Source organism: Aotus nancymaae, unplaced genomic scaffold, assembly GCF_030222135.1.
Source record: "Aotus nancymaae isolate 86718 unplaced genomic scaffold, 86718_ANA_hifiasm-v0.15.2.pri h1tg000012l, whole genome shotgun sequence".
Taxonomy (NCBI): Eukaryota; Metazoa; Chordata; class Mammalia; order Primates; family Aotidae; genus Aotus; species Aotus nancymaae.
Window position 1 is genome coordinate 8,260,425 of NW_026988423.1, and position 13,708 is coordinate 8,274,132.

The 13,708-nt window shown below is 34.3% G+C and overlaps 1 protein-coding gene across 5 annotated transcripts in view; it reads left to right on the forward strand.

The window, feature by feature from the left end:
- Positions 1 to 13,708, forward strand: part of DYNC2H1 (dynein cytoplasmic 2 heavy chain 1) — a 376,161-nt gene that overhangs the window by 119,444 nt on the left and 243,009 nt on the right. For 4 of the 5 annotated variants that reach the window (XM_064375367.1, XM_064375371.1, XM_064375369.1 and 1 more), the window contains exons 60-64: positions 2,817 to 2,903; positions 5,852 to 5,978; positions 8,111 to 8,252; positions 8,874 to 8,983; positions 12,270 to 12,290. In XM_064375367.1, the coding sequence (XP_064231437.1) occupies positions 2,817 to 2,903; positions 5,852 to 5,978; positions 8,111 to 8,252; positions 8,874 to 8,983; positions 12,270 to 12,290 (487 nt within the window). The remainder of the gene's footprint in view (positions 1 to 2,816; positions 2,904 to 5,851; positions 5,979 to 8,110; positions 8,253 to 8,873; positions 8,984 to 12,269; positions 12,291 to 13,708) is intronic. The other variant, XM_064375368.1, reaches the window with a different exon arrangement.

Below are 13,708 nucleotides of genomic sequence, written 5' to 3' on the forward strand. Positions count from 1 at the left end.
ACATCAAACTCTACTACAAGGCTACAGTAATCAAAACAGCATGGTACTGGTACCAAAACAGAGATATAGACCAATGGAACAGAACAGAGGCGTCGGAGGCAACACAACATATCTACAACCACCCGATCTTTGACAAACCTGATAAAAACAAGCAATGGGGAAAGGATTCCCTGTTCAATAAGTGGTGTTGGGAAAACTGGCTAGCCATATGCAGAAAGCAGAAACTGGACCCCTTCCTGACACCTTACACTAAAATTGACTCCAGATGGATTAAAGACTTAAACATAAGACCTAACACCATAAAATCACTAGAAGGAAACCTAGGCAAAACCATTCAGGACATAGGCGTAGGCAAGGACTTCATGACCAAAACACCAAAAGCATTGGCTACAAAAGCCAAAATAGACAAATGGGACCTAATCAAACTCCACAGCTTCTGCACAGCAAAAGAAACAGTCAATAGAGTGAATCGGCAACCAACAGAATGGGAAAAAATTTTTGCAGCCTACCCATCTGACAAAGGGCTGATATCCAGAATTTACAACGAGCTAAAAAAGATTTACAAGAAAAAAACAAACAAGCCCATTCAAAAGTGGGCGAAGGATATGAACAGATACTTTACAAAAGAAGACATACATGAGGCCAACAAGCATATGAAAAAATGCTCATCATCACTGGCCATTAGAGAAATGCAAATCAAAACTACATTGAGATACCATCTCACACCAGTCAGAATGGCAATCATTAAAAAATCTGGAGACAACAGATGCTGGAGAGGATGTGGAGAAATAGGAACACTTTTACACTGTTGGTGGGAGTGTAAACTAGTTCAACCATTGTGGAAAACAGTGTGGCGATTCCTCAAGGACCTAGAAATAGAAATTCCATTTGACCCAGCAATCCCATTACTGGGCATATATCCAAAGGATTATAAATCGTTCTACTATAAGGACACATGCACACGAATGTTCATTGCAGCACAGTTTACAATAGCAAAGACCTGGAACCAACCCAAATGCCCATCGATGATAGACTGGACAGGAAAAATGTGGCACATATACACCATGGAATATTATGCAGCCATTAAAAACGAGGAGTTCGCGTCCTTTGTAGGGACATGGATGAACCTGGAAACCATCATTCTCAGCAAACTGACACAAGAACACAAAATCAAACACCACATGTTCTCACTCATAGGCGGGTGTTGAACAAGGAGAACACATGGACACAGGGAGGGGAGCACTATACATGGGGGTCTGTTGTGGGGGAGTGGGGGGGACAGCGGGGGGGTGGGGAATTGGGGAGGGATAGCATGGGGAGAAATGCCAGATATGGGTGAAGGGGAGGAAGGCAGCAAATCACACTGCCACGTATGCACCTATGCAACAACCTTGCATGTTTTTCACATGTACCCCAAAACCTAAAATGCAATAAAAAAAAAAAAAAAAAAAATACTAGACTAGAAATAGTTTTAGCTCACAATTTTGAAGGCCTTATTCTATTGAAGTAATTCTCAGAATTTGGTTCCTAGACCTGCAGCATCAGCATCACTTTGGAAATTGTTAGAAGTGCAGATTTTTGAACTCTATCCAAACTAACTGATTCTGATTCAGATACACTGTCGGGGAGAGGACGGTAAGGCCTTGCAGTCTCTGTTTTGATAGGTAATTTTAGTGTGCACTGAAGTTTGAGAACCCCTGCTGTACTCTCTGCTAGAGTTCAGTGTTGCCTTTAAAAAGTCTAATGTTATTTTGATTCCGTGTTTTGTATGTTACCTGATATTGTTAGAAAGTTAGGAAGCTTTCTTGGCCTGTCTGGTCCTTGGCTGTTAGTTATTAATTGTGCGTTTTAGAAGTCTGGCTGGAGGCCCTGAGTGTGTGGCCTGGGCTCCTTGGCTGCTGAGCATCACTGCAAGGTGATCAAATGTAGACTGGCCATTTTATGGCAACTCCTTAATATTTTGCGGGTATTTTGAGAGGCTAGGATGTCAGTCATTTTACTTTAAAAGAATCTTTATATCTTTTGCCTAGGGTGTGTGCATAAAGGTTGATGGAGATGATGAGTAGGGGCATAAGCTAGACTTGCAGCATTCTGAGTTATGTTACAGGTAGTCAGCTCTCAATAGAGAATGGATTCTGAGGTCAAATTCTTTGTAATATCAACTATTAAAGAATCCTCTCTATTTAGCTTTATTGTTACTTTCAGAAGTATCTGTTTACATTTTCTGCACATTTTAGGATTTTGCTTTTTTCAGCTCCTCTTTGTATAGTCATTTTAGCTTTTGGCTTTTTGCATTCTGGTATGTTAGTTATTACTTTTTAAAATTTTATTGAACTTTGCAGATGCAGGAGACTGAGGTGGGAAGATTGTTTGGGCCTAGGAGTTTGAGGCTGCAGTCAGCTCTGATTGCACCACTGTACTCTAGCCTGGGTGACAGAGTAAGACTCTGTCTCTTAAAATAAGAAAATTATTTTTGAAATCTCTCCTATTTCATACTTTCCTTTTTTGATCTGTGTGCGGGTGTATCTTTCTTATTTTCTTGGCTTCATTTTAGTAGGGTTTTAGAAGGGATAGAAGATAAATATTTACCATTTTTATCCAGAAATCTACATGTATGAGTGTTTTAAAATATAGATTCCTAGAAGTGATTTAGTTGGATCAGAGGGTACACTTTTAATTTTAGCATTGCTTTTCAAATTAAATTCTAAGTAAAGGTGTCACATATTTACCGTAAGATTACATTTTAAAGTGCTGCTGTTGCTTGACAGTTGATATCTAAAAGAGAATGACTTTTATAATATTGAGTAATATTTTAGGAATCTGAAAAAAACTGAAGACAGAAAAAGGAAACTAGAGGAGCTTCTAAATTCTGTTGGTCAAAAGGTATCAGAACTCAAAGAAAAGTAAGTTATATTTTGAAGTGTATTTTGGATAATGCTGAGAGTGTTTACATCTGACATCTTGATTTCTTTCTTATTTTGACTTTTAAGATTTTAGACTCCCTTATGTCAGATGATGCTATGGGATCCATTAGTCTGTAACCTTTTTAAGGGTACATTATTATGTTAAAAAATTCTGTCCTCTTAACTTTTTTTCTCCTTTGTGTTAAAAAACATTTCTTCATGCAAATATTAAACTCAAGTTAAGGATCATTTTTTAATATTATTAGTCTTAAAGCCTTTCATGTATCCTATTTAGTACAGGATAGAAAATATTGGTATGGGAATTATAAATGTTAGAACATTTTCTTTTAAAAATTGTGAAGATAGAAAAGCTGAATAATATCTGATTTAATACAACATATGTTGAATTGCTGTGTCATGCCTCCTTTTTTAATGGAAGAAAAACTAATTATTGTACTGAGAAATTAATCAGATTAAAACTTTGAATTTTTTCTCTATGTTCAGGAAACAATTCTCTTTCTCTCTCTTCTCTCTCTCTCCCTTACTCCCTTTTTTTCTGTCTCTCTAATATATACTTATAGAGAAATGCTTACAGAAAAAAAGCAAGCCAAAAAGAAAACCCCAAACTGATAAACCCAGTGTTTACAATATTTCTGAACAATTATTATGTTAGAAATATAGGAAAGAAATCACATTATTTTTTTCCAGATATTATTAGAGAAGTATAAGGAAAATAAGTATAATGTATTATTTTCACTGTCTTTGCTCACAATCAGCACTTAATATTCATCTAATTATTAAATATTTATTGAGTAGTTAGCATATTATAGCAATGTTTTGACTTCATTTATTAGTCACTTGCTGTGTTAGGTGTTGTACTGGGTAATTTATATATTTATTTAATCCTTAAAACAATAATGAATATATTTCTATTTTGCAGATTAGGAAGGTTAAAATTATCTAGTCTTTTTTGTATAAGGTTGAGCTGCTAGTAAAATATTAAGCCATGTTAGATACTAGATTTGCCTAATTCCATGAAGTTTCTACTCTTAACCATTGCAGCATACTACCATTATTTTGGAAGGATTATTATAAGAACTTTTGAAACTAACTTTTAATTTTAAATAAAACAGAATGACATTTTTCATTATAGAGTCATTCTCAAGAATGAACTAATGTTGGTAACCATGCTGTTACTTATTATGATCCTTAATTAAGGATTAATTGACTCTAGGCCATGAATAACAGTTTTGCTTTCTTATATATTAACAAAGAATAAGGGAATTGAAAAATAAGCATGACCTATCAATTTTTAAATTCTAATTTTACAAAACTAAAGAGATGATTTTCATTTTTAATACAGCTTATACAGAGTTATGAGAGTTGATTTAATGCAACAAATATTTATTGCAAAACCATGTTCATGATAGAGTATGCCCTGTTGTGGTGAATAAAGATGAGCTTTCCATTTCCAGGTTTTAGAACAGTGCTGTTTAATGGAACTTCATGAGATTATGGAAATGTTCTGTGATCTGTGTTATCCAGTATGGTATCCAATAGTGATATGTGGCTACTGAGCACTTGGCAGTGTTTGTAATATGACTGATGAATTGAATTTAAAATTTTATTTATCTTTAATTAATTTAAATTTAAATAGGCACAAAGTGGCTAGTGGCTATTTGTTCATATTGGACAAGTTGGTTCTAGAGTCTTATGTCTAGGGAAAGAAGGAAGAAGGCACTTAGAGAGACAATGAAATATACTGTAAAGTACATGCAACTTAATGCTGGCCACATCTGTATATGAATTTTAGATCTTCTTCTGATTATTGATGAGAATCTGGGCAATAATTTCTTTGGGTTTAACTTTACATATGTATAATGTAAGATTTACAATATTTAACTTGAGCTGTTCTGGAGAATTAAATGCTACTTTTTTGATGCTTGGTACCACCCTGAGCATATTATAAGCACTTACATACTTGTTTAATGACTAAATAATCATGTCAAATATTACTATTATATTTAATAAAATTGCACACATATTTTTCAAGGAAAATAAGAAAATGATAAAGATCAATGAGTATAGGGAGAGGTTATATATAATGTACTGAAATGAATTTTGAAATTTTATTTGTATTTTTAGTGGTAAATATTAGAGGAGGTTGGGCTGTGGGGTGAGGAAGGGTGTGGTTGGAAGATACTCTAGTCAAATGGGACATTCTGAAGAACACTGGAGATAAAGGATAGGATATTTACTGATCATGTAAAATTCTTCTGATATTGACATATATTAATGATTTTGCTGATCAGTAATATAATTAAATAAAACTAGAAAGACAGATTGGATGTTTAGGACAGTCCTTGAATGCTGTATTGGCAAATTTGTATATAATGTAATAGAGCATGGAGGCCCTGTCAGGTTTTTTTCAAGTTTTTGTTTTTTTTGAGACAGAGTTTCGCTCTTGTTGCCTAGGCTGGAGTGCAATGGCGGGATCTCTGCTGACCACAACCTCCATCTCCAGGATTCAAGTGATTCTCCTGGCTCAGCCTCCCTAGTAGCTGGGATTATAGGCATGCGCCACCACGCCTGGCTAATTTTTTTTGTATTTTTGGTAGAGATGGTTTCTCCATTTTGGTCAGGCTGGTCTCGAACTCCTGACCTCAGGTGATCTGGCCACCTTGGCTTCCCAAACCTGTCAAGTTTTTTGAGGTAGAGAATGCTACATTTTATATATGTGTGTGTGTGTGTGTGTGTGTGTGTGTGTGTATTTGTGTATATATATATATGTGTGTTGGTCTATTTGTCTCTTCTATTAATGATACTTTGTATGGAAACATTAATAGTATTAATTAAATTATGGTATAAACATTTATTAACTATGGATAATTTCATTAAATCTCTCCCAAATCCTTTTTGCTTTTAATTAAATTTTAATGTTTACGTAGATTTCAGAGCAGGACTTCAGAAGCTGCCAAACTTGAGGCTGAAGTAAGCAAAGCACAAGAAACAATCAAAGCTGCAGAAGTCTTAATTAATCAGCTTGATAGAGAACATAAGAGATGGAATGCACAGGTTTGTTTGAGAAAGGGGTCGTGAAGAGTCTTTCTTTAAAACACGGGCAATCTATAATATAATGTATGTTAAGGAAAAGGAGAGAAAGATCCATTCATTTGTACCTGGCTCAGGATAAAAACTCTAGCTATAAATGGCCATTATATGAATTAATCTTTAAACAAACTGTCTTTATATGAATAGAGTTTAGGCAACACAGCCTATTTTCCTTTCAGTTCCCCATGTTATTGAGAGATGGGCAGGATGAACATGAGTAGATGGAAAACTTAGTACTCCCTAGAATTTTAAAAAACATTTTCCTTCCTCAGGACAGTAATTTTGTGATTTGACACTGTTGGCTATTTATTTTTTCTTGGAATATTTTATTATTTTGACTTTGTTAGTGTTGTCTCTTGTTTTTTCTTGGTTTGTTTCTGAAATCAGTTAAGCTTCCTTCCCTCTCCTGACCCTCCTCCTCTGCTCACCTAGTAATGTTGATTGTCCTTGCCATTCTCTTCCACAGCAGCTTTTTCTGCAACTACCTTGGGGGTTATCTCATCCCATTATAATATTACCTGCACTGTAATAATGACCAGATCTACATTTCCAGACTACTGAGTTTTAAATTTTTATTTCCAACTAAACATTAGACATTTGCATTTAATTGTCTCTCAGGAACTCAAACCCAATATGTCTAAATTATTTTCTTTTTCTCATTCCAAGTCTCCTTTATTTTCTATTTCACTGGAGGCCCCTTTCTTCAGGCATCAATACTAAAAACATATGGGTTGTCTTAGACTCTTCCCTGTTTACTTGTCATATTCATTTGCAAAAATTGTTTATATTTGCCTTCTATCTTTAATGCCAATTTCTTTTCTTTTCTCATCTGACTTTTTTTACGTCTTCCTCCTATCTGACCCTTTATTAGTTCACCCTTCATTTGTCAGCTGAATTATTTTTATAAAATCCAATCTGATTACTTTACTTATTGCTTGCTTAAACCCTTTCAGTGGCTTATGTCACAGTTTAAAATAGAAATTCCTGGCTGGGTGCAATGGCTCATGCCTGTAAATCCCAGCACTTTAGGAGGTCAAAGCGGGCGGATCACCTGAGGTCAGGAGTTCAAGACCAGCCTGACCAACATGAAGAAACCCCGTCTCTACTAAAAATACAAAAATTAGCCAAGTGTGGTGGCGCATGCCTGTAATCCCAGTTACTCGGGAGGCTGAGGCAGGAGAATCACTTCAACCTGGGAGATGGAGGTTGTGGTGAGCAGAGATTGTGCCATTGCACTCCAGCCTGGGCAACAAGAGTGAAACTCTGTCTCAAAAAAGACCAAAATGAAAACAAAAAAACAAACTCCTTTTCATGTCATGGAAAACCTTTCACAATCTACCTTAAATTAACTCTTTCTTCTTTCCTTTAATATAACTACTCTTTCTGCTGAATCCTGTGCTTTATTTACAGTACACTTTTTGCTAATGGATCTTCATGCTGTACCTTTGTTTTGTCCCTTTGTTCATACTCTATGTCTTAATCTTCATTTACAAAGTGATACAAACTCATAACATTTAACTGTGGTTGGGATGAAAGTTCTGCCTTCTTTAAAATCAGTAAGAACTTTCAATGACTAAATATGTTTGTTCCTACAAATATATTAAGATTTCATACTTTTTTTTTTTTTGAGATGGAGTCTTGCTCCATTGGCCAGGCTGGAGTGCAGTGGCACGATCTCTGCTCACTGCAACCTCCACCTCTTTGGTTCAAACAACTCTTCTCTCTCAGCCTCCCAAGTAGCTGTAACTACAGGTGCCTGCCACCATGCCAAGCTAATTTTTTGTATTTTTAGTAGAGACAGGGTTTCACCTTGTTGGTCAGGCTGGTCTCAAACTCCTGACCTCAGGCGATCCCCACCTCAGCCTCCCAAAGTGCTGAGGTTACAGGCATGAGCAACCTTACCCGGCCAGGATTTCATACTTTAAAATATCACAGCAGAGTCTGAGATCTTTTTGATATTTTTACGTTTTGACTATTATATTCAAAACAAGGAGTTATTACGTAAGCCAATATGTGATTCTCCCCCCACCATACCTTTAATGTTAGAACATACTCATGTTATCTCCCTCTTTCTTCTGTCTTTCTGTTTTTTCCAGGTTGTAGAGATAACAGAGGAATTAGCTACTCTTCCTAAAAGAGCTCAACTTGCTGCTGCATTTATTACGTATCTTTCTGCTGCTCCTGAGTGTCTGAGAAAAACCTGTTTGGAAGAATGGACCAAGTCCGCTGGTCTTGAGAGTTTGTATTTAGTTATTCCTGAATTTAAAATTTCAGTATACTAAAAATGGACCTTTTGTTCTCTGTTATTTTACCTTTTTTAAATGGGCACAATTTTATATAGGTCTCAAAGATACCCTAGCTAATTTAGGTTTGACGATTTCCACAAATGTTCTTGAAATTGCTTTATTATGATGATTTTTCTATTCTTAAATCACTGTAAAAAACTGAGATGACTGAATTATTTTTGATACTGCATGGATGCAGTTAAATATTATATTACTTTTATTTTTATAATGTTATTTCATAGGCCGAAATAACAAATACTTATTTTAAAAATTTTATTATTTATTAAAAAATAAACTTTAAAATTCTTCATGATTTTACTGGTATTTTACAAAATTATTTTAGTTTGTGAAACATTTACTCAAAGAAATAGGACTTCACTGAGTTCCATTCCTTTGCATTTTTTGTTTTGTTTTTGACTTTTTTCTCCTTGGGATTGGGTGTTAAATGTAGAAGAATGGGTTTCAAGTTTAAGGACTGTTGTATGACTTTTGTTTTGGAATAAATAGCTTTATTTCCTTCCATTCATCAAGTATAAGATTTCTGTAGTGATTATCAATATCTTCAACTTTTCAGAATTTGATCTGAGGCGATTTCTTTGTACTGAAAGTGAACAGTTAATTTGGAAAAGTGAAGGCCTACCATCAGATGACCTTTCCATAGAAAATGCTCTTGTAATATTACAGGTAGTTAATTTATGTTAAATTTTTATTAGAAATGTTTTGTTTTCAAGCTTGCTGTAGAAATTGTGTTCTTCATATTCTTAGTTTTCCACAGTTACCCTTTTCTTAGTTACATTAAAATAAAAATATTTTGCTAATGAAAACTCATTAATGATTCAGTTAATGAGTGTAAGACTTCCAGTATAATTTATTTTTTACCTTAATATAAAAGTATAAACTAAAGTGGCATTCTTTTCATGGTAAAATATTCTAAATTTTATTTTCTATTAATAGTAATAGAAATATTGTAGTGATACCCAATTCATTGGTTATATAATTTCTTCATGAGTATAGACTAGAATATATGACTTCATAAATTTTATATTTTTATTTTATTTTGCCAAACAAAATTATAAAAATTGAAGATAAGTTGTGGCTTATTAGTTAGAGAGAATCATACACATATTTTGGAAAATTTTTCTGTCACGTAGTGCACATTTTCCAGGAGCTATTTAAAATGGAAAATAGCATAACCTTATTGTCAGTGAATGTGAAAACCAAATTCAAAGCCATGTACACAAATAACCACTTTGTATAAAGTTTGAGTTTTCACATTAACTTGGTTTACTTTTCTGATCTGGCACTTGGAAGATAATTTTTACTTCTTGATAATGTGATTTTTCTGTTCTTTCAGTCAATAATTTGTATTTCATAATAAATATTAGTATTCCTTTTCCTCTCTGCAATCCTTCTCTCTGCTTACACACTATTTCCTTATTCTTATTCTGTAACTCCATAGTGTCAAAGAAAGCACGAACATTAAAAATGCTCCTCGTATGTAGTATAAACTGTATTATAAGATTCATATTATAGGTCCTATTCATTCCTTGATAATTTGTTCTGTTTTATTAGACCTATTAATCAGCTCACTATATTGGTAATTTACCAGTAGAGAAGTTGCTGACCACTAATTGAATAGGTTTGCCTTCTTTTAACTTTATTTTGCCTGCTTTTAAATTTACTTTTTAAAAATTTTTCATTATTATTTTCACAGTGGAATCACAAATATAACACTCTAAATACTTATATAAATAAACATATTACATTATAACAAACTATATGCTTTTTATTATATTTGTTATTCCCTCCCCAAGGTTTCATAGCCACCTCTTCTTCATGCTTCAATAATCCAAGAAAGCAATTGATTGCAAATTTAAAAAAAAAGTTTAAGAATTCTTTTGTATTCCATAAAAAACAAGGGGAGGGTGGTAAGTCTAGACAAAATATGTTTATCAGAATAATTTTTTTACTGATATTAATTGAAAATGCTTAATTTTATATTATGAATTGTCTTTCATGATACATATGGGAAAATTGCTTTTGAAATTAACAAGCTTAGATTTTACTTTGTATTTAATGTTGGTAAGTTCCTTTTAGATAATTACCTGCATTTGTATGACAAAGCAAAAATCAGTGGAAACATTTTTTAGGGTAATTTTTTTTGTTGAAAGGAATTTGCCATTATGGTCAACATTCCATCTCAGTTGTAAGGTATACTAGATTTAAAATTAGTTGTAGTTTAAGGGTTTGATTGGATAGCACATAATCTATAACATCAACTCATTAACATCACCATGTATGTAAAATTAAATCTCTAAATATGTATTAGTTGGGCTACTGGGAAAAGATGGCTAGACACGATAAGTAAAATGCATTCGTGATTCAGAGGTATAATACATCTCCTCATTAACTGGGCTAAAGTTGATTGAGTGTGGCAGCTCATGCCTGTGGGAGGCTGAGGTGGGCAGATCGCCTGAGGTCAGAAGTTCGAGACCATCCTGGCCAACATGGTGGTACCTTGTCTCTACTAAAAATATAAAAATTAGCTGAACATTGTCGCATGTCTAAAAGGTTGGAGCAAGTTCCTGAATTCAAATAACTTTTACCAAGTGAGCTCTATCTCCATCTTAAGAGATGGATTTATTCTCAGGTTCTCTTTACCCTTTGTTAACCTTGACCATTGGTGACTCCATTTTTATCATTATTAGAGTTTATATTTCCAGACTAAAGATGTGTCATTCACTCCCTCTGCACCACAGATAATATGCCAGTCTCCCAAATGGATTCTGATTGGTTGGCTTAGATCATCTGTTCATATTGATAACCCATCAGAAATACATTTAGTGGGACATGCAGGGTAGGCAAGGTAGCTCTTCACTATAAAACTCATTTTTCTTTCTCTCTCACTCCCTATAACCTGCTTCTCTTATTTTCTACCACTAGAGATATCACAGTTTTTCTCAGTAATGCAAGCTACAACGCTGCACATCATTCTTAATATGCCTCTTTAATTTTTCATTCAGTAATTATTCAACTAATCGTGTGAAATTTATTTCTCAAATGTCTCATGAATTTATCCAGTTTTAATCACATCCACTGCCAGTGGCTTCATTTGTGCCTTCATCATTTTGTATCTGGATAAATACATCTTTATACCAGCTGGACCAGTACCACTTCCTTGACTGTGATTGGAGTGATTTTTCTAAAACATTAATCTGATCATAATATTGCCTTAATTAATATATTTTAGTGATTTCCCATTGCCTTCAGTATAAAAATTTCAATATCCTTAGACATGGCATAAAATGCTGATCATAAGCAGACAGACTCCAGATTACTCCTCCCATTTTATATGGATCATCTTTGCCCATATTTATTTTTCTCCAGCTATACCAGAGTGCTGTAAGTTTTCCAAACACTCCAAACTTTTTTATTCGCTTCTATATCATGCTGTTGTTTTTGCCTGAAATGTTTTTCTTTCTTCACTTTTTTGCCTAGCTAATTTCTCTTAGCTTAGTTTGACTTGAATTGTTTTCTAGCCATTGACTTCACCTGTCATCCTTCAGTAGTGACTTGTGTATCTCTTGATGATGACATTTTTATTTTTGCATCTTTTTTGTATGTAAAGTTATTGAGGTTAAGGGAATGTATTTTATTAATTTCTGTAATCCTTGTATTATCTTACTAAAGTGATTATCCAATGTATAGTAGGTGAATTAATGAACAAATGAATAAACGAAAGCCCAACATTTTGGGGTTGATTATAGTTAGTTAAATGTAGAATTTAACTATATTTAATCATGGACTAAAGAGATAAAATGTACCTTAGAAATCTTATCTAAATCTTTCTGGAAAAGTATAAATAAGATGACAACAAACTTGTAAGTGCCCTTTGAAATTCTTAAGCATGTTTTCTTTGCTAAAACCATTTTTAAACATTACTTTTCTTCTTTTCCTTTAACTGCATCAGATCATTGGTTTGAAATCATGGGTAAGAACTTTTTAAAAATTAAAAATAATTACTTTTATAGTTAGGCAAAGTGTCAAATTGTGAAATGTTTGCTATGGAATGCTAGCATAAAATTAGATCAAAAACCTAGGTGCAGAACCATGGTAACACTTCACAGACTATTTATTAAGCATGTCATTTTGCTTCAAATAATATATTTACATGATGGAGCAGTAAATAAAACCTCTAGAAATAGATGCTGGCTGACAATAATGCAGTGTAACATGGCAGGAGGTATGATGGGAGTAGTCTACTTTGGGTGCAAGTGAAAACAAGGTACCTTGTCTGTGGAGAATTTTAAAATAATAATAAAGCTGTTTTAAAGTCATTCATCTCTTTATATCACCATGTGCTGGCAATTCTAAACAACATTGGTAATATAAAACTATTCATCCACAGAGCAGATAATCCCCACTATCTCTCTCCCTCTTGGTGTGCCACTGAGATAGCACGTATGTTCTTGTTAGATATACCTGCTTTTCTGCTGGGGCTGTGTTCCAAGACCCTCAGTGGATGCCTGAAAGTTCAAGGTAGTACTGAACCCCATATATATATGGGGTTATACATTTTTACATAACACATACATACTATTTTATATACAAATACATACTGTTAGAAACAAATGCTTGTTCCTTGATGCCAAAAAAGAACTAGCACTCAGACAAAGAATTTTCTCAGCAAGGCAATTTACTTCTATAGAAGGCTGCATCTCACAGATGGAGAAATGGCGAGAGCACACCTGAACTGGGGGGGTCTTATCCCTGATGCAGGTAGCCTCTACTGCTGTGTCATTCCCCTGTTGGCTAGGGTTGGACTGCACTATCTAAGCCGAACCTGGTTGACTAACTTGAAAAGTGCAGGAATGCGGTTACACTGGTGGAAAGGCAGGAAGATCAGTTTTGGTGGGAGTAGCCACTGTGATGGGAGGGGTAATTCACAGAGTGGGTAGCAGATGTGGAATGTGGGCTCTATAGATAAGGACTGGCTGGAAGGTTGTTCACCAGGGGAGGGGGAGTAAGGAAGTCTGGCCTTGAAAGCAGGAACAAAGGACAAGGAAACTTAAGGAAGCTAAAACTTAGAAGAAGAATTTCTTACTGTATTCAGCACATACCATTGTTATACATACGTGTGTATATATACATACATACTATGTTGTATCCTAAACATACTATAATAAAGTTCAGTGTATAAGTTAGGCACAGTAAGAGATTAACAACAATAACGAAATAGAACAACTATAACAGTATGCGGTAATAAAAGTAAAGTGAATGTAGTCTTTCTGTCAAAATATCTTATTGTCCTGTACTCACCTATTTTTGGACTGTAGTTGACCATGAGTAACTGAAACCAGGAAAAGAGAAATTGTAGATAAGGGGGACTGCTGTATCCCATTTTAAGTT